At 45.2% G+C, this 25,089-nt stretch overlaps 1 protein-coding gene across 1 annotated transcript in view; it reads left to right on the forward strand.

Annotated features, from left to right (window-relative positions):
* LOC139155546 (fascin-like) overlaps positions 1-25,089 on the forward strand; it is a 36,365-nt gene that overhangs the window by 7,967 nt on the left and 3,309 nt on the right. Inside the window, exons 2-4 of the mRNA XM_070730727.1 lie at positions 20,169-20,325; positions 23,420-23,541; positions 24,640-24,807. Of these exons, the coding sequence (XP_070586828.1) occupies positions 20,169-20,325; positions 23,420-23,541; positions 24,640-24,807 (447 nt within the window). The remainder of the gene's footprint in view (positions 1-20,168; positions 20,326-23,419; positions 23,542-24,639; positions 24,808-25,089) is intronic.

A 25,089-nucleotide genomic window follows, 5' to 3' on the forward strand; every position in this document is an offset into this window, starting at 1 on the left:
GCGGCTGGAAGCTGAATTGGTTTGCCTGGGGAGGGGGAGTTTGAAAAGCGGGTGGGAGGGGAGAGAAAGCTGGGGGGGGCTGCTTCTCTCCGTCAGTGATTCTGGAGGGGGGGCAACGCTTTTTGCAAAATATCTCCCCCTCACCTCGCCCACATACCGATAATTGTAGAGATGGCAGCTGTAGGTTGGTGCCTCCCACTCCTCAGTTGCTGTGTGATTTTTTTAGGGGGGGGGCGAGATGGACTGGCTCTCACACACACACACCCCGCCGCCAACCAGCCCTCTATCCACCACCCCCACTCCATCCCTCTGCCACCCCCTCTCCAAAAGCAATGGGATTCTTTGCATTTTTTTGGTTTGGTTTTTGGCAGATGTTAAATATTTGCCCTGCTGCAAAAAAGTGTGTGGGGGGGAACCAGGCGGTTTGGAGAACAAGGGTTGGATTGTGAGGTTAGAGAGCCCAGTGTCTGGTGGGGGGCGGGGGGCGGAGAGGGAGAGAGGCTCCTGTTTCAATCCTTTTGTCGCTCTGGAAAAACCCAGATGTGGAGTGCCACAGGGCGACTGGTTGCGTTGGGCGGAGACTCAGCTCTTGGGTGTAAGAGAGGCTATTTCTAGTTATCTTCCTGGGTGATGGGGAAAGGGTCTTTTTTTTATTCCCCAGGAAGAGAGTAGAGCAACCTGGGAATTTTCCAAGCTTAAAAGAAGGAGGAGGAGGACGAGGAAGGCAGATTAAACCACAAATGAAGAGTGGATAAGTCATTCGCAAGCTAGCTTTTTGTCTATGGAGATTCTCAGACATCTAGGTCAGAGGAGGAGGAGAAGGGGAGGAGGAAGAAGGAAGAGGAGGAGGAGGAGAATAAGAAGAAGAAGGGAGAAGGAGTAGTAGTAGAACTACTAAACTACGAGCCGCCCCGAGTCTTCGGAGAGGGGCGGCATACAAATCCAAATAATAAATAAAATAATAAATAATAAATAAACTAGTAGTAGTTTAGGGTTGCTTTGCTTGGGAGAAGAGCAGATTTCCACGGTGTTTCTTTCGTGAGCGTCACCAGAATACCCTACGAAAATAGACTAACAATCCTGGGTCTAGAAAGCTTAGAACTACGGCGCCTAAAACACGATTTAAGTATTGCCCACAAGATCATATGCTGCAACGTCCTACCGGTCAATGACTACTTCAGCTTCAACCGCACAACACAAGAGCAGGCAAACAGATTCAAACTTAATATTAACCGCTCCAAACTTGACTGTAAAAAATATGACTTTAGCAATCGAGTTGTCGAAGCATGGAACTCATTACCAGACTCAATTGTGTCAACCCCTAACCCCCAACATTTCTCCCTTAGACTCTCCACGATTGACCTCTCCAGGTTCCTAAGAGGTCAGTAAGGGGCGTACATAAGTGCACTGGTGTGCCTTTCGTCCCCTGTCCAATTGTGTTTCCTTTACCTCATATATCATATATATTTTCTTCCTTTCATATATCTTCTCCTCTATTTTTACATATGATCTTTTTATACAGTGGTCCCTCGATTTTCACGGGTTCGAACTTCGCGAAACAGCTATACCACGGTTTTTCAAAAATATTAATTAATAAATACTTTGCTGATTTTTTCCCTATACCATGGTTTTTTTCCACCCGATGATGTCATACGTCATCGCCAAACTTTCATCTGCCTTTAATAAATATTTTTTTTAATAAACTTTAATAAATAAACATGGTGAGTAATAATCTAAATGGTTGCTAAGGGAATGAGAAATTGCAGTTTAGGGGTTTAAAGTGTTAAGGGAAGGCTTGTGATACTGTCCATAGCCAAAAGTGGTGTATTTACTTCCGCATCTCTACTTCGCGGAAATTCAACTGTCGCGGGCGGTCTCGGAACGCATCCCCTGCGGAAATCGAGGGAACACTGTATATTACTTTATGTCTATTCTCTTCCATATGTATTGTGTATTGGATGGATGAATGAATGGATGGATGGATGGATGGATGGATAGATAGATAGATAGATAGATAGATGGAGAGAGAGAAAGATGGAGAGGGAGAGAGAGAATAGATAGATAGATAGATAGATAGATAGATAGATAGATAGATAGATAGATAGATAGAAATGTCCATCTTGGCCAAGGATTCTGGGAGCCTGTAGATCTTTCCCTGGTGGGAATTGATCATCTTTTTGAATTTGTGGCATATTTTTTTTCTTCAAAGAGACCTCCAGGCGGGTGAGACCTCCTGGGCCGCCTTTCTCCAGTTGGAGAATTGCAGAAGTGGTTCTTGTTCCCTACCTCACCACGTCCTTGTAGTAATTATTGAGCACCTCTTTGTAGTTGGTTCCCTGCCTCCCCATTCCAATACGGTTCTCCTTAACGGAGCGAGATGGTTGTAGCTATTGTGGTACATCTCTTGGGGTTTGCAGACGGGAAAAATTATTTCTCTGGCTGTAGTATCCTCCTTTTCTCTTACCATAAAAAGAAAAATCAAATAAAGTTTAGTTCCCAGTTTTAATTAGAGACAAATCTAAAAGACGGTAACTGGGCATTCTTAGCATCGCACACTTGGAGTTGATTCGGTTTCTTTATTGTCCCTTAAAAAGCATCCCCAATAATTTAGTTTAAACGAATTCATTCCAGGCTAAATCAAACCTTGCGATTTGGAATTAGACTAGCGGCAGTGCTCGACTTGCGACCTCAATGGAGCCCCAGATGTTGGCTGCTAAGCAAAACATTGGTTTTTAAATTTTTGTCCCTTTTTTACGTCTTGCCAGGGTTGTTTAAGCGAATCGCGGCAGTTCTTAAGTTAGCAACGAGGTTGTTAAGTGAATGGGTTTCCCCCCTTCCCCTTAAATTTGCTCGTCAAAAGGTGGCAAAAGAGGATCATGTGACCCTGGGAGACTGCAACTGGCATAAGTATATGTCAGTTGCTAAGCCTCTGAAGTTGGATAGAAACATAGAAGATTGACAGCAGAAAAAGACCTCCTGGTCCATCTAGTCTGCCCTTATACTATTTCCTTTATTTTATCTTAGGATGGATCTATGTTTATCCCAGGCATGTTTCAATTCAGTTCCTGTGGATTTACCAACCATGTCTGCTGGAAGTTTGTTCCAAGCATCTACTGCTCTTTCAGTCAAATAATATTTTCTCACGCTGCTTCTGATCTTTCCCCCAACTGACCTCAGATTGTGCCCCCTTGTTCTTGTGTTCACTTTCCTATTAAAAACACTTCCCTCCTGAACCTTATTTAACCCTTTAACATATTTAAATGTTTCGATCGTGTCCCCTCTTTCCCTTCCGTCCTCCAGACTATACAGGTTGAGTTCTTCAAGTCTTTCTTGATAAGTTTGATGCTTGAGACCTTCCACCCAGCGTGTTGGAGAAGAGACCGAGCGCGCCCCTCTCCGGCGTTGGGAGAGAAAGAGTAGGGAATCCGCTTTCTTTGATGTGAAACCCCACCCTAACACAATTAAGTGGGAAAACAAACACTGGAGTAAAATTCTGTAGAATTTTTTCAGTCGTCCGTCCCCCCCCCCCCCCCCCGCAATGGTGTCCCGCTTTACTGAAGTTAAAGTCTCATCCCCTTGTCCCTGAAGCCTCCGGAGTGCATAAAAACAGCACAACGGGCAAACAGGAATTCCGTTTTTTCAAACTTCCGATTTGCCTGTTGGGTGGGGTGTTTTGCACTTTGAGGCTTCAGGGAAGTTTAATGGAGCCCCAGAGTGTGAAAAACCACCCAACAGGCAAACCGGAAGTTTGAAAAAATGGACTTCCTGCCGCCACTGTCGCCTCCAGAGGGCAAAACGGCCTTTCCCAAGGCCGAAAATCAGCTGGCTAGCGCGCCCATGCGCGCTGCATCTGACACAGGGCAAAGCTTCGTGTGCTTTCTAATATGGCTCCTCGTGTCACCTGTGGCACGCGTGTCATAGGTTCGCCATCACAGACCTATATCTCCAAATGCCATCTAGGCATTTAAAAATACAGTGATACCTCATCTTAAGAAATTAATTGGTTCCGAGGACGAGGTTTGTAAGGTGAAAAGTTTGTAAGACGAAACAATGTTTCCCATAGGAATCAATGGAAAAGCGATTAATGCGTGCAATCCCAAAACTCACCCCTTTTGCCAGCCGAAGCACCCGTTTTTGCGCTGCTGGGATTCCCCTGAGGCTCCCCTCCATGGGAAACCCCACCTCTGGACTTCCATGTTTTTGTGATGCTGCAGGGGAATCCCAGCAGGGCAAAAATGGGTGCTTCGCTGGCAACGGAAGTCTGGAGGTGGGGTTTCCCAGCAAGGGGAGCCTCAGTTAAATTGCAGCATCGCAAAAAACACGGAAGTCCTCAAAACCCCACCTCCGGACTTCTGTTGCCAGCGAAGCGCCGTTTTTGCACTGCTGGGATTTCCCTGCATCATTGCAAAAAAACGGAAGTCTGGAGGTGGTGTTTCCCATGGAGGGGAGCCTCAGGGGAATCCCAGCAGCGCAAAAACGGGTGCTTCGCTGGCAACAGAAGTCCAGAGGTGGGGCATCCCAGTGGCGGCGGCTTGGGTTTGTAGGGTGAAAATAGTTTGGAAGAAGAGGCAAAAAATCTTAAACCCTGGGTTTGTATCTCGAAAAGTTTGTATGATGACGGGTTTGTAAGATGAGGTATCACTGTACAGAATTTGGGATAGGATGAGATGGAGTCCTTTCCATCCATCCATCCATCCATCCCCTTCTCTTCCTCCCCCAGGAAGATTTCCCCTTGTCCTCCCCTCCTTTTGTTCTGTGTGGTTGTCCATATAATGGGGACAACATGGATTTAAAAACATTTAATGCACCTCCTCTTCTCAGCTGCGTTAAATTACTCGGATGTGTATGTTTCTCTCTGCGCAGAAGGATCGAACAATGCAAAACTAATGTTCAGAACTTTTGGGGTCTGGGTGGGATAGATCTCTCTCGTCTCTTAATTCTCTTAATTTTAATTCAGCCCAGGATTTGGGGGGGGGACCATGTGGAAGAAGGGGGAAAAACCCTCCCTTCCCTAAGGCACATACAGGATGCACATTTGAGGTTGCCAATGGGGGGTGGTCAGGAGGTCCTTTGTTGAGGCCAGAATGGGATTGCATTGCTCCTAATTAGTAATTGGGGTGGACGGAGGGTTGGCAGATGGCCCGTGTCTGTGGAGCATCAGCCCCTCATTAAGAGGAAGCCCCCTCCCCTTTAATTGGACTCAAACGAGAGAGGAAGGAGAGAAGCCTTTGAAAATAGATTCTGGGGCAGCCAAAATCTTTTGTCCAATTGGTCAGGTCTGGCTCATGCCTTTGAGACTAATATTAAGCAGCTGGTGGTCATTCGGGAATGGGGGGAAGGCCATACCAGGGGGTGGGTTCTAACTAAGGGGCCAAAGGGGTCCTTCGAATTGAGAGTTGCCCCCCTGGAAGGCCGTTGCATTAGCAGAGAGAAGATTTGGAGCGCAGGGGGGGGATTGTGGGGTGCGCTGAGAGCTTGGGGGTTTCCTTGCAGATGTTTCTCGTGATCCAACTAGGGAACATCATCAATGATAGGAGGAGGAGGGGTTTGGGGAGGAAGAGGATGGGCTGGGGGGAGGGGGTCTTTGGTGCTCTCTGAGTTTGGTGGTTTTTGTGCTCACATGTCATGACCCAACTAGCTAACATCAATCCTTTCTATTTTTTTTCCTTTCTCCTTTCCTCCCTCCTTTCCTTTTTCCTTTCCTTTCCTTTCCTCCTTTCCTTCCTTCTTTCATTTCCTTTCTCCTTCCTCCTTTCCTTTTTCCTTTATTTCCTCCTTTCCTTTCCTTCCTTTCATTTCCTTTCTCCTTCCTGCTTTCCTTTCCTTCCTCCTTTCCTCTCTCCTTTCCTTTTTTCCTTTCCTTTCTCCTTCCTGCTTTCCTTTCCTTCCTCCTTTCCTCTCTCCTTTCCTTTCTCCTTCCTCCTTTCCATCCTCCTTTCCTTTCCTTCCTCCTTTCATTTCCTTTCTCCTTCCTGCTTTCCTTTCCTTCCTCCTTTCCTCTCTCCTTTCCTTTTTCCTTTCCTTTCTCCTTCCTGCTTTCCTTTCCTTCCTCCTTTCCTCTCTCCTTTCCTTTCTCCTTCCTGCTTTCCTTTCCTTCCTCCTTTCCTCTCTCCTTTCCTTTCTCCTTCCTCCTTTCCATCCTCCTTTCCTTTCCTTCCTCCTTTCCTTTCCTTCCTCCTTTCATTTCTCCTTTCCTTTCCTTCCTCCTTTCATTTCCTTCTTCCTTCCTCCTTTCCTTTTTCCTTTCTTTCCTCCTTTCTTTCCTCCTTTCCTTTCTCCTTTACTTTCCTTCCTCCTTTCCTTTCCTTCCTCCTTCCTCCTTTCCTTTTCTTTCCCCTTTCCCCTAGCTAACATCAATTCTTTCATTTCTTCTTTTCCCTTTCCTCTCTCCTTTCCTTTCTCTTTCCTCTTTTCCTTTTTTCTTTCCTTTCGCCCTTTCCTTTCTCCTTTCCTCTCCTCTCCTTCCCTTCCACCAAGTTTTAATAACAAAAACATCTGCAAGGGAAGCCACCAAGCCCAGAGACCCCAGGCATGCCCCCTCCCAAAAGCGGAGAACCACTTCAGCCTCCTGAGGAGGGCCATCCCTAGAGTTTCTCTTCCAACTCAAATGAAATTGCTGCATTCTTCTCAATGCCCAGCTTTGCAGCCTTGAGAATAACTTTGCAAAGCTATGTCGCATCACGAACGGGAGAAGGCGATGCGTTGGAGGAAGAAGCATTGTGGCCCTTGTTTTCAAACTGGGGGGGGGGGAGTGTGTGTTGCACGCATGCCTTTCGCTGAACACCCACGTTTGTTGTTGTTGTTATTGTCATGAAGTAAGTTAGCTCTAGCTAACGTTTACTGGCCGTCCACCCACCCTGAAATTCTGGAGGATGGGAGGCAAGAGAAAACCCCCCCCCATGTGAAACCAGAAAGAGGAAAGTGGGAAGAATCTCCCAAAACCAAGACTCGAGAATTAAAAATGTCCTTTACAAGCATGTTTGGAACATTTTATCACAATAACAGGTGAAGATGGTGTTGATTCTTTTAATGAAAGTCTTCCAATATCTCAGAGGTTGCCACAAAGAAGAGGGAGTCAACCTGTTATGGTCAGCTCTGGCCCAGCTCCTGCCCCAAGGATTGTGGATGTGGGGGAGACATCCACATGCTGCAGGCCTGTTTTGCCCCCCCCTGGTGGAATCTGCTGATGAAGGCTCCTCTGACCAGGAAGACATGAGTGACAGGGAGGAGGAGAGTGGGGCAGACAGCTCAGAAGGAGACCAATTCTCTAGCTCCTCCTTGGATTCGGAACAAGAGTTAATGATACAGCCACACATGCGGAGAGGGATGCATAGGCAGCAACAACTGAGAGATTATTATCAAAGAAAAGGAGGCCACCTGTGGTTTGGTGGGGCTGTGGTCATTAGTGAGCCTGCTATAAAGAGCAGCCTGTGGGTTTGGCCATTGTGGAGGATTATCTGATCGTGGTGTTTCGTGACTGCTTTACTGACTTTGACTTTTTGTGTGCTGATTTTTCCCCGCTTTGAAACTAAACCAGAGCAAAGTGTGTTTCACTTTGTGAAAGAAGGAGGACTGTGAATTGCCTTGCAGCTGCAAGCTAAGTATCACAGAACTGATCAGGGACTTGTACAAATTACCAGTTTGTTTGGAGACGAGTGCTCTTTGCTATTTCATTTCATTTCATTTATTGGATTTATATGCCGCCCCTCTCCGAAAACTCGGGGCGGCTAACAACAGTCATAAACAATATACAATAAAAATCCAATACTAAAAAACTAACTTAAAAACCCCCTAATGTATAAAACCAACATACGTACAAACATACCATACATACAATTGTATCAGCCTAGGGGGAGAAGAAGTCTTAATTCCCCCATGCCTGGCGGCAGAGGTGGGTTTTGAGTAGCTTACGAAAGGCAAGGAGGGTAGGGGCAATTCTAATCTCTGGGGGGAGTTGGTTCCAGAGGGCCGGGGCCGCCACAGAGAAGGCTCTTCTCCTGGGTCCCGCCAAGTGGCATTGTTTCGTTGACGGGACCCGGAGAAGACCCACTCTGTGGGACCTAACTGGCCGCTGGGATTCGTGCGGCAGAAGGCGGTTCCTGAGATAATCTGGTCCGGTGCCATGAAGGGCTTTATAGGTCATAACCAACACTTTGAATTGTGACCGGAAACTGATCGGCAACCAATGCAGACTGCGGAGTGTTGGTGTAACATGGGCATATTTGGGAAAGCCCATGATTGCTCTCGCAGCTGCATTCTGTACGATCTGAAGTTTCCGAACACTTTTCAAAGGTAGCCCCATGTAGAGAGCTATACCAAAAGAGGGCTTGGTTTAAGTGAATTTTCATTATAAAGAACATTGTTTTGAATTTCCAAACGTGTGTGTGTCTGAAATTGTATCCGTGCATTTTTGGGAGGATTCTGCCAGAGAGCTCGACAGAACACAACCTATTCTCCAAAGCACCTGAGGGTAGAACAAGAAGCAATGGGTGGAAACTAAACAAGGATGGAAGCAACTTAGAAATAAGGAGAAACGTCCTGACAGTCAGAACTGTTGATCTGTGGAACAGAAGTTGCCTCCAGAAGTTGTGAATGCTCCAACCCTGGAGGTTTTTAAGCAGATGTTGGGTAACCATCTGTCTGAAGTAGTGTAGGATCTTCTGCCCAAGCAGGGGGTTGGACTAGAAGACCTCCATGGTCCCTTCCAACTCTGTTATTATTATGTTCTGGAGGAAGGGAGAAACAGGTTTGTAGCGCAATAGGTTGGAATGCTTTGGGTCAAGCAATCCCTCCTTTAAAAATCTGCTCCCATCCCTGGTGATGAGAGAGCATCTGTTTTGGTTAGCCTGGCCAGAGACCAATGTGGAAACGCCTGGGTTGCCCTTTAATTGATGTGCAGGGCAGGAAGGGGCAGAAGAGCTGGGGACCTACCCATCCTTTGTAAAAGCACAACAAAAAATTTGATGAGGTTGGCAGCCCTCATTTTTGCATCTGGGGTGTTCCCACAGCCCCTTAGCTCCCCGAGAGCAACAGGTGGCCGCTTGGCTTTGCTTGGACCGAAGTCCGGTTATTTATTTATTTTGCTCAGCGGTGAACCTGGGAAAATGCGCTATGAATGGACTGATTATCCACAAGAGCGTGCAGCTGGCCCGAGTTGGTGCCAATATCCACGTTGGCTCTCCGAAAGGGTGATGCCTAGTTGGCATGGGGAGCCTTTTAAAAAGATGGCAAGCGGGCAGCATCCGAGGTTGCCCCCAAAGTCTCTGCCCAAAATTTTTCAGCTTTGCAATCGTTTTCTTCTGCCCAGGAAGGGTGTGTGTGAGAGAAATATGAGGGTCGCCCATAAAGCAATGCACCACATTTTTTTTCTCAGCCTACAGTGATGGTATGAATGTGAAATTTCAGATATACATTATTTGAATTGTCTTCCTTTAACAAAAACAATTGAATTTTTTGAAACATAAAGCACAAACAAACACATACAAAAAGTTGACACATCATACAATACACCATACAAAAAGTTTACGGAAACTTGTACCTTTCGAAATAAGATTGTTTTTACATTGCCTTTTCTACATTGTCCTCTTTTATTTTGTCTGGTTATTTTATTTCTGTTTTTTCCCCCTCTATCCATTTGTATAATTTTCCCCATATGGTAATGGTACAAATGCGAAACTTTCAGTCAGAGGTCTTCAAACTTGGCAACTTTAAGACTTGTGGACTTCAACTCCCAGAATTCTCCAGCCAGCATAGTGCCTGGCGACTAACCGTACTTCTGTCAACTGCATAGCTGGCTGGAGAATTCTGGGAGTTGAAGTCCACAGGTCTTAAAGTTGCCAAGTTTGGGGACCTTTGCTTTAGATACACATTATTTGAATGGTCAGGCGCGTGTGTGTAAATTTCGAAACAGCGTCTGTAAGTGATGTACGTTACAAGCAGCGTGTCATCATTGAATTTCTCACTGCAGAGAAAGAAACTGTTGGGAACATTCACAAACGTTTGTGTACAGTTTATGGAGAATCTGCAGCCAACAGAAGTACGGTTAGTCGCCAGGCACAGAGGGTGAGGCCATTAGGGATGATTCGCCCAGTGCAGAAATGGCTTCCTGACCTGTACCGACAGGGCATACACGCCCTTGTGTCTCGCTGGAGAAGGCCGTAGAACAGGACTGAGAATACGTGGAAAAATAGGGAATGTAGAAGAAACATTGTTCTTTCTTGTGTGTAAGTTTCATTGTGTTCAGTAAATAGTTGTTGAAGAAAAAAAATGTGGTGCATTACTTTCTGGCCGACCCTCGTAGCATCTCTGCAGGTCTTGGAAAGGCTGTGAGTTTCTGGGGGAGAGGGGGTTGGAATGCTTCCTTCCACCTGCCAGATGTGGCTCGCACACCCTTCTTGTTCCCCAGGGGTTGTTGCAGGGTTGTGTTGCTTTGCCGGGAAGGCAGTTCTCATGGGGCAGCTTTTGCAAATGGGGTAATGAGGAGGGGGGTGTACACCTGCAGATATAAGCCTGGATGTGCTGAGAAAGCAGCCCTCGATTTGCAGGTGGGATATTGTGTCTACTTAGTCAGGAGAAAGGGAATGATGAGAGATTAAAAAATAAAATACGTCTTGCTTTAACAGGAGACCTTTCCTAGTGCTTTTAATTCAGAGGTCTTCAAACTTAGCAACTTTTAAGTCTTGTGGATTTCAACTCCCAGGATTCCTGGCTGGGGAATTCTGGGAGTTGGAAGTCCACAAGTTTTAAAGTTGTCAGGTTTGGGGACCCCTGCTTTAATTGTTGGATGCGAGGCCTTTTTTTTTTTTTTGCAAAGTTTTTTATTTTATTTTTATTTCTTTTACAAACACATCACAGAAATTTTCTTTTCCCTATTTTCCTACCCGAAAACTAAGGTGCGGCTTGTGCTCCGGTGCGTCTTATATTCCGAAAAATACGGTAATATCAATATTGCAGTTCTCGTGAAGGCCTTTGTTGGGCTTCCGCTGACCCCCAATAAATGCCCGGTGGGTTGAACAGAGAGAGGAGGGCAGGGCTGTTGTATTGCTCCCTCTGGGGCTGTGTGCCAGTCGGTGCTGCTCAGCTGGGTTCGCCACAGCCTCGTGTCCCAGAAGAGCCAAACAAATCTCATTGTGCTTTTTCTGTAAAGATTCACAGCCTCTGAAGCTCGCAGTCAACACGCCTGGGGTTGCAGCCAGAAGTTGGTGCTTTCCCTCCAAGATTTTATCCACAATCTGTATTCTGGCCTTTGCAGCAAAAGGGAAGAGTTGGTGGACCAGGCTTGGAGCTCCTCTGAAATTCTCCTTTTCCGTGTTGCGTGTTGTCAGAGGTCTCTCTGGCTTCCAAGCAGAAGATAGATAGACAGATGATAGATAGACAGACAGACAGACAGACAGACAGACATGATAGACAGACAGATAAATAAATAGATATGGTAGACAGATAGATAGGCAGACAGACACAGACAGGTAGATAATGATAGATAGATCCATAGATAGACAGATGATAGATAGATAGACAGATAGATAGACAGACAGACAGACAGACATGATGGACAGATAGAGATGATAGACAGACTGACAGACAGACACAGACAGGTAGATAATGATAGACCCATAGATAGACAGATGATAGAGAGAGAGAGAGAGAGAGAGAGAGATACTGTAGTTACTGTAGGTAGGTAGATAGGTAGGTAGGTAGGTAGATAGATGATAGATAGATAGATAGATAGATAGATAGATAGATAGATAGATAGATAGATAGATAGATAGATGATAGATAGATAGATAGATAGATGATAGATGATAGATAGATAGATAGATAGATAGATAGATAGATAGATAGATAGATAGATGATAGATAGATAGATAGATAGATAGATAGATAGATAGATAGATAGATAGATAGATAGATAGATAGATACAGATAGATATATAGATACAGATAGATAGATAGATAGATAGATAGATAGATAGATGATAGATAGATAGATAGATGATAGATAGATAGATGATAGATGATAGATGATAGATAGATAGATAGATAGATAGATAGATACAGATAGATAGATAGACGATAGATAGATAGATAGATAGACGATATATAGATAGATAGATAGATAGATAGATAGATAGATAGATAGATAGATAGATAGATGATAGACAGACAGACAGACAGACAGACAGACAGACAGACAGACGGTTGGTAAATCCACAGGAACTGAATTTAAACATACCTGGGAGAAACATAGATCCCTCCTAAGATAAAACACAGGAGGGGCAGACTAGATGGGCCAGGAGGTCTTTTTCTGCCGTCAATCTTCTATGTTTCTATGGGGACCAAAACTGAATGCAGTATTCCATGTGTGGCCTCCAGTCCCCTAATCATCTTTGTGGCTCTTCTCTGCACCCACTCTTCCATTGGAAGCAATCCTGTTCACTTTGGCAAATCCAGCTTACTCACGTCCCCAATTCTTCCTCTTTGCAAAGCTCTAGCATGAGTCAAGCTCTTTCCCCTGCGGCCTCCCCCCCCCCTCCGCTCTCCTCCCCCCCCCCCCCTCTGCTCATCTGCCTCTTTAATTGCCACACTGGGAAATCATCTGAATTCGGAGCCTTTGTCTGACCTTCAGGAGGCTAGTAATTCAACGTCTGCCTGCCTGCCTGCCTGCCTGCCTGCCTGCCTTGGGATCTGGCAATGGTAGTTTTGGGGGTGCAAGCCGAACACAATTAGCTCTCTCCTCCCTTTCACACACCACCCTGATTTAAAAAAAAAAATTCACTCCTGGCTTTGGAGAAAATTTGAGAAAAGGCTGCAACACCCAGGAATAGAAACATAGAAGACTGACGGCAGAAAAAGACCTCCTGGTCCATCTAGTCTGCCCTTATACTATTTCCTGTATTTTATCTTAGGGTGGATATATGTTTATCCCAGGCATGTTTAAATTTAGTTACTGTGGATTTACCAACCATGTCTGCTGGAAGTTTGTTCCAAGGATCTACTGCTCTTTCAGTAAAATAATATTTTCTCATGTTGCTTATGATCTTTCCCCCAACTAACTTCAAGATTGTGTCCCCTTGTTCTTGGGTTCACTTTACTATTAAAAACACTTCCCTCCTGAACCTTATTTAACCCTTGTAACATATTTAAATGTTTCGATCGTGTCCCCCCCTTTTCCTTCTGTCCTCCAGACTTTGGGGAGAATTGTGGTAGAGGGGAGGTCTACAACCTCGACAACTTTGAAGAGGTTTCTATGTCTTCAAAGTTGTCAAGGTTGTAGACCTCCCCTCTACCACAATTCTCCCCAAAGTCTGGAGGACTGACAGCAGAAAAAGGCCTCCTGGTTCATCTAGTCTGCCCTTATGCTATTTCCTGTATTTTATCTTAGGATGTGAAAATCTTCAACCTTACATTATCTACAATAGTCCTCTCTCCTTTTCTAAGAGGTCTGTAAGGGGCGTGCATAAGGGTACCTTCGTGCCTACTATCCCTGTCCTAATGTCTTTTTGTTTTTTCTATCTCTACTTTATACTTATATTATGTTTAAACATACTACAATGCTATATTTGTATGACAAACAAACAAACAAACCAAACAAACATACATTCATACATACATACATACATACATACATACATACATACATATGTTTATTCCAGGCATGTTTAAATTCAGTTACTGTGGATTTACCAACCATGTCAGTTGGAAGTTTGTTCCAAGCATCTACTCCTCCTCCAGTAAAATAATAATATACTGGTGGACTTCAATGTTCAGGAATTCCCCAGCCAGCAAAGGGTTTTTAATTCCTTAAAATAAAAAAGAGGTGGTTTTTTTTTTTTAAAAAGGACTTTAAAACTCCTTTAAACCAAGCTTTCGAAGGGGATTTCAAGGTTTTAAAACCCCTCAAATCTTGCTACCTCTTTAAAACCAAGCTTGGAGTGCAAGGCGGATATTGTAGCGCAAAGATATTGTGGCGCAGCAGGTAGAGTGATGTACTGCAGGCCACTGAAGCTGACTGTAGATCTGAAGGTCAGCGGTTCAAATCTCATCACCGGCTCAAGGTTGACTCAGCCTTCCATCCTTCCGAGGTGGATCAAATGAGGATCCGGATTGTGGGGGCAATAGGCTGGCTCTGTTTTTTAAAAAGGGCTATTGCTAACATGTTGTAAGCCGCCCTGAGTCTAAGGAGAAGGGCGGCATAAAAATTGAATGAATGAATGAATGAATGAATGAATGAATGAATAAATAAATAAATAAATAAATAAAGTCAATGCAGGTATAAGTGAGGTTACGGGGCTGCAGACAGGTAAATCTCAATCCAGGGACTGGGGTTTTTTTAAAAAAAAATTGTGGGGGTGCCCCAAAGGCTGAGATGTCTGGGCAACACCCTGGCAGTTGGAGGGCGTGTGTAGCTGACAAATAGGCACAGTCTTTAGCTAAATCCAGCTGCGGCTGTATAAATAGAGAGTGGGTTGAAGACCCTGTCATCCTGTTTCATGATGCTGCCTGCGTTCTCCCTGTGTGCAGTTGCCATAGAAATAGATAATGTAGCTGGTTCTCTGGCCATAATTCAGAATTTTTCTGCTCTGATAGCAGAAGCTCTGCTTCGCTGGGGTTGCCAGAGGCAAGACCAATTCCAAAGATGTATGTCCACTACTGGACTATACAAGAGTAAGACCACTTAAGACTTATATACCGCTTAACAGTGCTTTTACAGCCCTCTCTAAGCCGTTTACAGAGTCGGCCTCTTGCCTCCAGCAATCTGGGTCGTCATTTTATTTTTGTTTATGTTTATCCACCTTGGAGGATGGAAGGCTGAGTACATCTGGAGAAGGTGGTGAGATTTGAACTGCTGGATTACAGCTAGCAGTTAGTTAAAGTAGTAGCCTGCAGTGCTGTGCTCTAACCACTGTGCCACCTCGGCCCTTCCTTCCTTCCTTCCTCCTTCCTTCCTTCCTTCCTCCCTCCCTCCCTCGTTCCTCCTTCCTTCCTTCCTCCTTCCTTCCGTCTTTCCTTCCTTCTTTCCTTCCTTCATTCTTCTTTCCTTCCTTCCTATCTTCCTTCCTTCCTCCTTCCTTCCTCCTTCCTTCCTTCCTCCTTCCTTCCTTCCTTCCTTCCTTCCTATCTTCCTTCCTTCCTATCTTCCTTCCTTCCTTCGCAAGCCATAGCAGACTTATATACCGCTTCATAGTGCTTTTACCGCCCTCTCTAAGCGGTTTATAAAGTCAGCATATGCCCCCAACAATCTGGATCCTCAATTTACTCACTTCGGAAGGATGGAAGTCTGAGTCAACCTTGAGCCAGTCAGGATCGAACTTTGCCAAAAAAGAAAGGGGTGTTTTTTACAAAAACAGGGGCATTTTTGCAAAAAACTGGGTGTACAGGGGATTTGGGAGGCTTGCAGAATGCTCCTGGGATCTGGGGAGTACAATTTTTTTTTCTTACTTACCTCTTTGAAATCTTGGTGCGTCTTACACACTGGTGCATCTTATAGTCTGAAAAATACGGTATATGTATATATATGATGGTTGCAGAATCCAAGGGCCAGCCTTCTCAGGCAATGTCCAGCCAGCAAAATCAAAGGGGAAAACCAGGTTTGCTTAACCCAGTGTTTCTCAATTATTTTCTGTTACACCCCCTTAGGAAGAAGTAAACATTTTGGGCCCCTCCCAACTAATCCTCCAGGACAATTGTTTGCAATATTCGGCACGTTTTCGCTGAAAAAACTCAAGCGGCTTATCAGCGTGGTTGGGGTGTGATGTGTTTAAGTGATGCCTTAATTTATTTGGCTTCATTCTGTCCGCAGTCCACATTTTTAGACAGAGTCAACATACCGGTTTTTCCTCGCCTCCCACTATAGTCCCAGTGAAGCCAAGCGCTACATAAACTTCTTCATATTTCCTTGTCTTCGCTTTCGGGAGACTTACATTTGTCTCAATAGCTCCGTCTCTCTCCTCTTTCTTTTCATCCCTCTCAAATCTTTTCCCATGGTGTCTCTTAAAGGTTTGTTACCTGCACTTCATATGTCCTGCTATGTGCTATTGTTTGGTGGAAAAAAAAAATCCTACTCCCTGCGGCAAAAAAAATATGTTCCCTGGAGTCACGCGCCCCCCCTGGCATTGCTCCCTGCCCCCCCAGGGGGATCTGCACCACTATTTGAGAAACAATGGCTTAACCCAGGGGTAGGCAAAGATGGCTCTTCTCTGACATGTGGACTTCAACTCCCAGAATTCCTCAGCTAGCATGATTGGCTCAGGAATTCTGGGAGTTGAAGTCCACAAGTCATAGAAGAGCCCACTTTGCCTACCCCTGGGCTTAACCACTGTTTCATTCCCTTAACAACCCTGGCCAAAAACAAAAAGGTCATAGAAATCAGGTGCGACTTGCTTAATAGCCGCCTTGCTTAGTGACGGACATTCTAATCCTGATTTTGGTCGAAAACCGAGGACCAATCTGTAGAAGCATAGAAACATAGAAGACTGACGGCAGAAAAAGACCTCATGGTCCATCTAGTCTGCCCTTATACTATTTCCTGTATTTCATCTTACAATGGATCTATGTTTATCCCAGGCATGTTTAAATTCAGTTACTGTGGATTTACCAACCACGTCTGCTGGAAGTTTGTTCCAAGGATCTACTACTCTTTCAGTGAAATAATATTTCCTCACGTTGCTTTTGATCTTTCCCCCAACTAACTTCAGATTGTGTCCCCTTGTTCTTGTGTTCACTTTCCTATTAAAAACACTTTCCTCCTGAACCTTATTTAACCCTTTAACATATTTAAATGTTTCGATCATGTCCCCCCTTTTCCTTCTGTCCTCCAGACTCTAAAGATTGAGTTCATGAAGTCTTTCCTGATACGTTTTATGCTTAAGACCTTCCACCATTCTTGTAGCCCGTCTTTGGACCCGTTCAATTTTGTCAATATCTTTTTGCAGGTGAGGTCTCCAGAACTGAACACAGTATTATTCCAAATGGGGTCTCACCAGCGCTTTCTGGTCCGTTTCCCCATTGTTTTGGCTCAGATAGCAGAATGGATGGGTCAATTCTCCCCCACCCCTGGCCATCCGCCCGAGTTTCCTTCCTTGCTTTAATTTTGCACGTCCGACGTTTTATGGAGTCGATGCGGCTAAGTTTATTTTTGTAAGGAAGAAAAGGCCGATTTCCTGTCTGCACTTAAGAGCAAATGGACAGGAAGGCAGGAATCGACAGGAGACGAGTCTCCGAGGGCCAAGAAACTCTTAAAACTCTAAAAAGCCTTCGGAAGACGAACCTCTGAAACAGCCGGTGAAGAATTGGCTGGAACCTGGAAGGTTTTGATACAGATTCGGAAGGGACCTTGGAGGTCATCTAGTCCAACTGACTGCCCAAGCAGGAATCCCTACACCAGTGATGGCGAACCTATGTCATGGGTGGTGCGCAGAGCCATATCTGCTGGCATGTGAGCTGTTGCAGGTGCGAGAGCAACCATGGGCTTTCCCAGAAATGCCCATGTCACACCAACACTCCGCAGTCTGCATTGGTTGCCGATCAATTTCCGGTCACAATTCAAAGTGTTGGTCATCACCTATAAAGCCCTTCATGGCACCGGACCAGGGTATGTACGAGACCGCCTTCTGCCGCACAAATCCCAGCGACCGGTTAGGTCCCACAGAGTGGGCCTTCTCCGGGTCCCGTCAACAAAACAATGTCGTTTGGCGGGGCCCAGGGGAAGAGCCTTCTCTGTGGCGGCTCCGACCCTCTGGAACCAACTCCTCCCAGAGATTAGAAATGCCCCCACCCTCCTCACTTTTCGCAAGCTCCTTAAAACCCACCTCTGCCGTCAGGCATGTGGGAATTGAGATATTCTTTCCCCCTAAGCCTTTACAATTTATGCACGGTATGATTGTTTGTATTTATGTTTCATTTTAGAATTAAGGGTTTTTTAGCTGTTTTGTATTGGATTTACATGCTGTTTTTATTCTGTTGTTAGCTGCCCCGAGTCTGCGGAGAGGGGCAGCATACAAATCCAATAAATAGAATAGAATATGTATGCTGGTCAGGTGATTTTTGGTTCACACAGATACTCTGGGAGGGCATTTTTGGCTTCCAGAGAGCCTCCGGGGGGGATCAGGCTGTTTCAGACCGGTTCCGACCAGTTCCGACCAGACCAAACCAGTTCAGACCGGTTCTGACCAGTTCAGACCGGACCAAACCGGTTCTGACCAGTTCAGACCAGACCACACCAGTTCCGATTGGTTCAGATCAGGCAAACCAGTTCAGACCAGTTTGGTCTGGTCTGTAGTGGTCAGAATCGGTCAGCCTATTGCCCCCAACATAGAAACATAGAAGACTTGACGGCAGAAAAAGACCTCATGGTCCATCTAGTCTGCCCTTATACTATTTCCTGTATTTTATCTTAGGATGGATCTATGTTTATCCCAGGCATGTTTCAATTCAGTTCCTGTGGATTTACCAACCACGTCTGATGGAAATTTGTTCCAAGCATCTACTACTCTTTCAGTAAAATAATATTTTCTCACGTTGCTTCTGATCTTTCCCCCAACTAACCTCAGATTGTGCCCCTTTGTTCTTGGGTTCACTTTCCTATTAAAAACACTTCCCTCCTGAACCTTATTTAACCCTTTAACATATTTAAATGTTTCGATCATGTCCCCCCTTTCCCTTCTGTCCTCCAGACGATACAGATTGAGTTCATTAAGTCTTTCCTGATACGTTTTATGCTTAAGACCTTCCACCATTCTTGTAGCCCGTCTTTGGACCCGTTCAATTTGGTCAACATCTTTTTGTAGGCGAGGTCTCCAGAACTGAACACAGTCTTCCAAATGGGGTCTCCCCAGCGCTCTATACAGCGGGGTCACATTCTGATTCCTCATTTGACTGGAAGGATGGAAAGGCTGAGTCAACCATGAGCCCTACTGAGATTCGATCTGCCAAACTACAGGCAGCCGATGATCAGCAGAAGTAGCTTGCAGGGCTGCACTCTAACCACTGTGCCACCCAGGCTCTTTTCTCTGCGGGGTTCCTGCCATCTTGTCAGTGTCACTTTAGCTGGCTGATTCTGTCCGTGGAGAGTTGTGTGTGTGTTTGTGTGTGTGTGTGCGCTGACTGCAGCCAGAGAGAGAGAGAGAAATGCTGAGGATGCGAATCTCAACTCAGGAATTTCAAGAGCGGGACTTGCCAAGCATGTGAGCAGTTGGAGTTGGTCCGCGTGAATTTGGAGGAAGCAGCAGCAACTGCCGATGAAGCATTTTTCCTTAGATTGGGGGCGGGGGGGGGGCGTGTGAGCAGGTTCTTTGACAGGGTTGTCCAACTGTGGCAACTTTTAAGGCTGTGGGGACTTCAACTCTCAGAATTCCCCAACCAGCCATGGGTTTCTTTCAATCCCATCGCCCTGTCCCTCTTCTACAGGATGGAGCCTGCGTTAGCTTAAAGCAGCGTTTCTCAAGTTTGTAAGATGGGTGGACTTTGACTTCCAGAATTCGGTATGTGTTAGATGTGTTAGCTTTGAGAAGAGTCCAAGCCAAGGATGTCCAACTGTGGCAACTTTAAGAGTTGTGGTCTTCAACACCCAGAATTCCCCAACTATCCATGGTAACTTTAAGATTTGTGGTCTTCAACAGCCATAATTCCTCACCCATCCATGGTATTTTTAAGAGCTGTGGCCTTCAACTCCCAGAATTCCCCAGCCATCCATGGTACCTTCAAGACTTGTGGCCTTCAACTCCCAGAATTCCCCAACCATCCATGGTAACTTGGTAGCTCACCTTTGTTGGCAGGGCCATTGAGCACTGGCATTTTGCTCCAGCCGAAATATTATCTGAATATGATGGAGTGAATGTGGATTAATTGTTTTTAATAACTGGGGTTTTAGACTAGACTAGATGAGTTTGGGTTTCTTACGTTTAATTTCTGTTTTTATTCTTGCTTTGTAAACCGCCCTGAGTCCACGGAGAATAAATCCAAATAATAAATAAAATAAACTTTAAAAACGTGTGGCCCTCAATTCCCAGAATTCTCCAGCCATCCGCGGTAACCTTAAGACCAGTGGGCTTCTACTCCCAGAATTTCCCAGTCTTGGGATTACCTGTGTATGAGACTTTGGATACCTATCGACGGGCAGGTCTACAAGGGCTGGCCTTGACTCGCTGCGCCATCTCTCTCTCTTCTTCTAGGGATCGATCTCTCAGCCAACCAAGATGAGGAGGGGGACCAAGAGACCTTCCAGATGGAAGTCAACAAGGAGACCAAGAAATGCACCTTCAGGACTTGTACTGGGAAATACTGGACTCTCACCTCCAACGGTGGGGTGCAATCCACCGCCTCGACTAAGTGAGTTCCAGTTTATTATTATTATTTTTAATTATTATTATTTATTGGATTTGTATGCCGCCCCTCTTCGCAGACTCGGGGCGGCTAACAACAGCAGTAAAACAGTACAACAAAATCCAATACTAAAAAACAGTTAAAAACCCATTATATAAAAACCAATCATACATACAGACATACCATACATAAAATTGTGAAGGCCTAGGGGGAAAGTGTATCTTAGTTCCCCCATGCCTGGCGGCAGAGGTGGGTTTTAAGCAGCTTACGAAAGGCAAGGAGGGTGGGGGCAATTCTAATCTCTGGGGGGGAGTTGGTTCCAGAGGGTCGGGGGTCTGAAGTTAGTTGGGGGAAAGATCAAAAGCAACATGAGAAAATATTATTTTACTGAAAGAGTAGTAGATCCTTGGAACAAACTTCCAGCAGACGTGGTAGATAAATCCACAGTAACTGAATTTAAACATGCCTGGGATAAACATATATCCATCCTAAGATAAAATACAGAAAATAGTATAAGGGCAGACTAGATGGACCATGAGGTCTTTTTCTGCCGTCAGACTTCTATGTTTCTATGGGGCCGCCACAGAGAAGGCTCTTCCTCTGGGTCCCGCCAAGCGACATTGTTTGGTTGACGGGACCCGGAGAAGACCCACTCTGTGGGACCTAACTGGTCGCTGGGATTCGTGCAGCAGAAGGCGGTCTCGGAGATATTCTGGCCCGGTGCCATGAAGGGCTTTATAGGTCATGACCAACACTTTGAATTGTGACCGGAAACTGATCGGCAACCAATGCAGACTTCGGAGTGTTGGAGTAACGTGGGCATATTTGGGGAAGCCCATGATTGCTCTCGCAGCTGCATTCTGCACGATCTGAAGTTTCCGAAGGTTGCTAGAAAAAAAATAAATTGTGAATTGGATATGCGTTTGAGTTCTTGCTTTAAATCGTTTGCTTGAACCTGTTGCGGGAACACCCACCATTCTAGTTTATTCCACCAAGTAATTTTGCAATAACCCATAGTTTATCATGAAGAGCCCAGCCACTGGTCCTGTGGGGGAATGGGGTTTAAATTTCCAAAATACAGAGCAATTGATTGGGGTGTGTCGGTATAGGTGCAGAAACTCAACCTGCTCCCAAGAGAGAATAATTCGAACACGGTGAACTTAAGCAGCACTTGTTCCAAAACAAAAATAAAATCGTATCTTGAGTCCAAAATAGTTTACTTTGACTGGTTTCTGAAGGTTTCTGAATTGTAACAGCGTCAAATTCCAAACATATAATAATAATAATAATAATAATAATAATAATAATAATAATAATAATAATAATAATTATTATTATTATTATTATTATTATTATTATTATTATTAATTGGATTTGTATGCCGCCTAGACTCGGGGCGGCTAACAACAATAATAAACACAACATGTACAATCCAATAATAAAAAACAACTAAAAACCCCTATTATAAAACCAAACATACACACAAACATACCATGGATAACTTGTAATGGCCTAGGGGGAAGAGCTATCTCAACTCCCCCATGCCTGGCGGTATAAATGAGTCTTGAGTAGTTTACGAAAGACAGGGAGGGTGGGGGCAGTTCTAATCTCCGGGGGGGGAGTTGGTTCCAGAGGGCCGGGGCCGCCACAGAGAAGGCTCTTCCCCTGGGGCCCGCCAAACGACATTGTTTAGTCGACGGGACCCGGAGAAGGCCAACTCCGTGGGACCTTATCGGTCGCTGGGATTCGTGCGGTAGCAGGCGGTTCCGGAGGTATTCTGGTCCATTGTCATGTAGGGCTTTAAAGGTCATGACCAACACTTTGAATTGTGACCGGAAATGGATCGGCAGCCAATGCAAGCCATGGAGTGTTGAAGAAACGTGGGCAAATCTTGGAAGCCCCACGATGGCTCTCGTGCCTGCGTTCTAAACAATATATCCTAAACAATCTTGTTTCCCAATCCAAAGTGTATTGTGTAGTCTTCGGCGCTGGGCTGCAAACATTTATTTGCTCAGTGCTTAAGAAAATAAATAAAAAAATTTTGGGGGAAAAATCATGGGTTGGAAAATATTTAACTCGGCCATGAAGCTTGTAGAGATGGGTGGCTCATGCGCTCCAGAAGCCATAGCAGAAAAGGAGAAAAAAACCTCATTTGTTTCAGAAGTGTGTGGAGAAATTGGGAGAAAGTTGCCCCCATCAACTTGAGGTGTGTTCAACCATTCCCAGTTGCATTGTGGTCCTGACAAGGGGGTGGGGGATGCTGATTGTCTTCTGGTCCTCCCCATTTCCCTGATGCTACCGCAGAAAAATCCCTTCTCTCTTTTAAAAAAATTATTGATTATAACACAAAAAGACAACGACAGACATACAACAGCTATTGGGTTATTTACAACCCCATTTTCACATGTATAAATTTTTACATTTCTTTGTGGTACTTATAACTATACTATATATATGTGTGTGTAACATATATATGTGTGTGTGTAACATATTTTTGCTGATAATGAAAAGGAAGGGGGACTACTATAGATCTACTTCAGGCATTATTTGCCTTCATCAGATAGCCACACCCTTACTGGGATTTGAACCTGGGACTCTGCCTTGTAAGGCAGTGGACTTAGCCTCTAGGCTACAGGCTCATCTCCTGTATCACCTTGTACCAGGAAAGGGTTATGACTCAAAAAAAATCACACATCTCTCTCTCATTACATATTTTTGCTGATAAGTGAAAAGGAAGGGAGCCTAGTATAGATCTATTTCAGCGTTATTATAGCCTCATCAGCTAGACGTACCCTTAAGTAATTTGAACCTGTAGCTTCTGCATGCAAGGCATGATATTAACCTCTAAGCCACAGGTTCGCTTCCGAATCAGCCTTTTACCAGGAAAGAGCTACGTGGTTGATTTTCTGTCAAAATCACCCTAGTATTCCCCAAATATGGGAAGAAGCAACGTTGTTTTCCTTTTGCCTCTCGGTCCTGCGCAGAGGCCATTCCAAGGCGGATAATTTTTTTTATAGTTTTATAGTTTGTCGACTATATATATTGTATATATTTATATATTGTAGAGAAAGCCCTTCTTAAATTTCCTTTTCTCCATCAGGAATGCCAACTGTTACTTCGACATTGAGTGGTGTGACCGACGTATCACTTTGAAAGCTGCCAACGGCAAATACGTTACTGCCAAGAAGAACGGGCAACTTGCTGCTACGGTCGAAATGGCCAGTAAGTGGTCATTCTTTGCCTCTGTCTATCAGGAGGTGTGAACCTTGACCGGGTGGCCGTCTGTCGGGCTGAAGCCAGAATGCTTTGAAGTCTTGGCCTGTAGCGTTAGGCTATATTCTTTTTTGGAATGTTTCTAGCTGTGGGAAGTTGGGATTAGAGGCGGTTGTGTGAGGAGGTAGAGATGGACAAAATAGAGTTTCAAGGTCATCCTTTGTCCCGTGCCTGGCTGGAAGAAGATGGGAGTGTACAGACCCAGTAGCCGAAGATTAATGGTTCATGTGACGAACTTGTGGGTGCGGGACAGCGGAAGTGGAAACCCAGGGGAAATGAGATTCAGGCGGCTCTAGGAATAAGTTGGAACTTTGAGGAAGTCTTTGGCTCAGACCCTGATTTAAACTTAGATGTTAATTGAACCAATCGGAACTGGTCAGAACCGGTTTGGTCTGGTCTGAACGGGTTTGGTCTGGTCTGAACTGGTCTGAACCGGTTTGGTCTGGTCTGAACCAGTCGGAACTGGTCAGAACCGGTTTGATCTGGTCTGGACCGGTCTGAACTGATTGGAACTGATCTGGTCTGGTCTGAACCAGTCGGAACTGGTCTGAACCGGTTTGGTCTGGTCTGAACTGGTCTGAACGGGTTTGGTCTGGTTTGGTCTGGTCTGAACGGGTTTGGTCTGGTCTGAACTGGTTGGAACTGGTCTGGTCTGAACCAGTCGGAACTGGTCGGAACCGGTTTGGTATCAGTTCCAAATAGTTCAGACCAGACCAAACCGGTTCAGACCAATTCAGAGCAGACCAAACCGGTTCAGACCAGTTCTGATTGCTTCAGACCAGACCAGTTCCAACCAGTTCAGACCAGACCAAACCGGTTCAGACCAGTTCAGACCAGACCAAACCAGTTCAGATCAGTTCCGACTGGTTCAAACCAGACCAGTTCCAACCAGTTCAGACCAGACCAAACCGGTTCAGACCTGACAGATGAGAGCATCTGCTGGTTAAAAACATACTGATTTGGGAGTGATTGGAACAAACTGGATGGTGGGAAGCAAGTTGATTTTCTGGTAAGCAGTGTCCCGTTCCTTCCGTTCTCCGATGGTAGGTGAGACGGAGCAGTTCCTCATGAAGTTGATTAACCGGCCCATCATTGTTTTCCGTGGAGAACATGGCTTCATCGGCTGTCGGAAGATGACGGGCACCTTGGACTGCAATCGATCTTCTTACGATATCTTTCAGCTGGAGTTTAACGATGGTGCCTATAATATCAAAGGTAAGGGCTCTACCTGTACGAGAGGCAAACTCTCCTTAGGACACCGGCCAACCTTCTTCCCCAATCTTGCTTTCTCGGAGAAACCTAGCCTTTGGACAGTTGTGTTTTGAAAGACTGTAGCCCTTGTAAAAAAAGAGTGAGTATCTTTGCTTCAGCCCAGTTTGGAGACATTCTTTACAAACCTTGGGGGGGGGGGCTGGGCTATTCGTTATCGGCCTTGCAGGTAATCCTTTTGGCCATAAACGGACATTCTTCTGTCATAATTGGGGGCTCTCAGCCAAA

The sequence above is a fragment of the Erythrolamprus reginae genome, unplaced genomic scaffold (assembly GCF_031021105.1).
Source record: "Erythrolamprus reginae isolate rEryReg1 unplaced genomic scaffold, rEryReg1.hap1 H_3, whole genome shotgun sequence".
Lineage (NCBI taxonomy): Eukaryota > Metazoa > Chordata > Lepidosauria > Squamata > Dipsadidae > Erythrolamprus > Erythrolamprus reginae.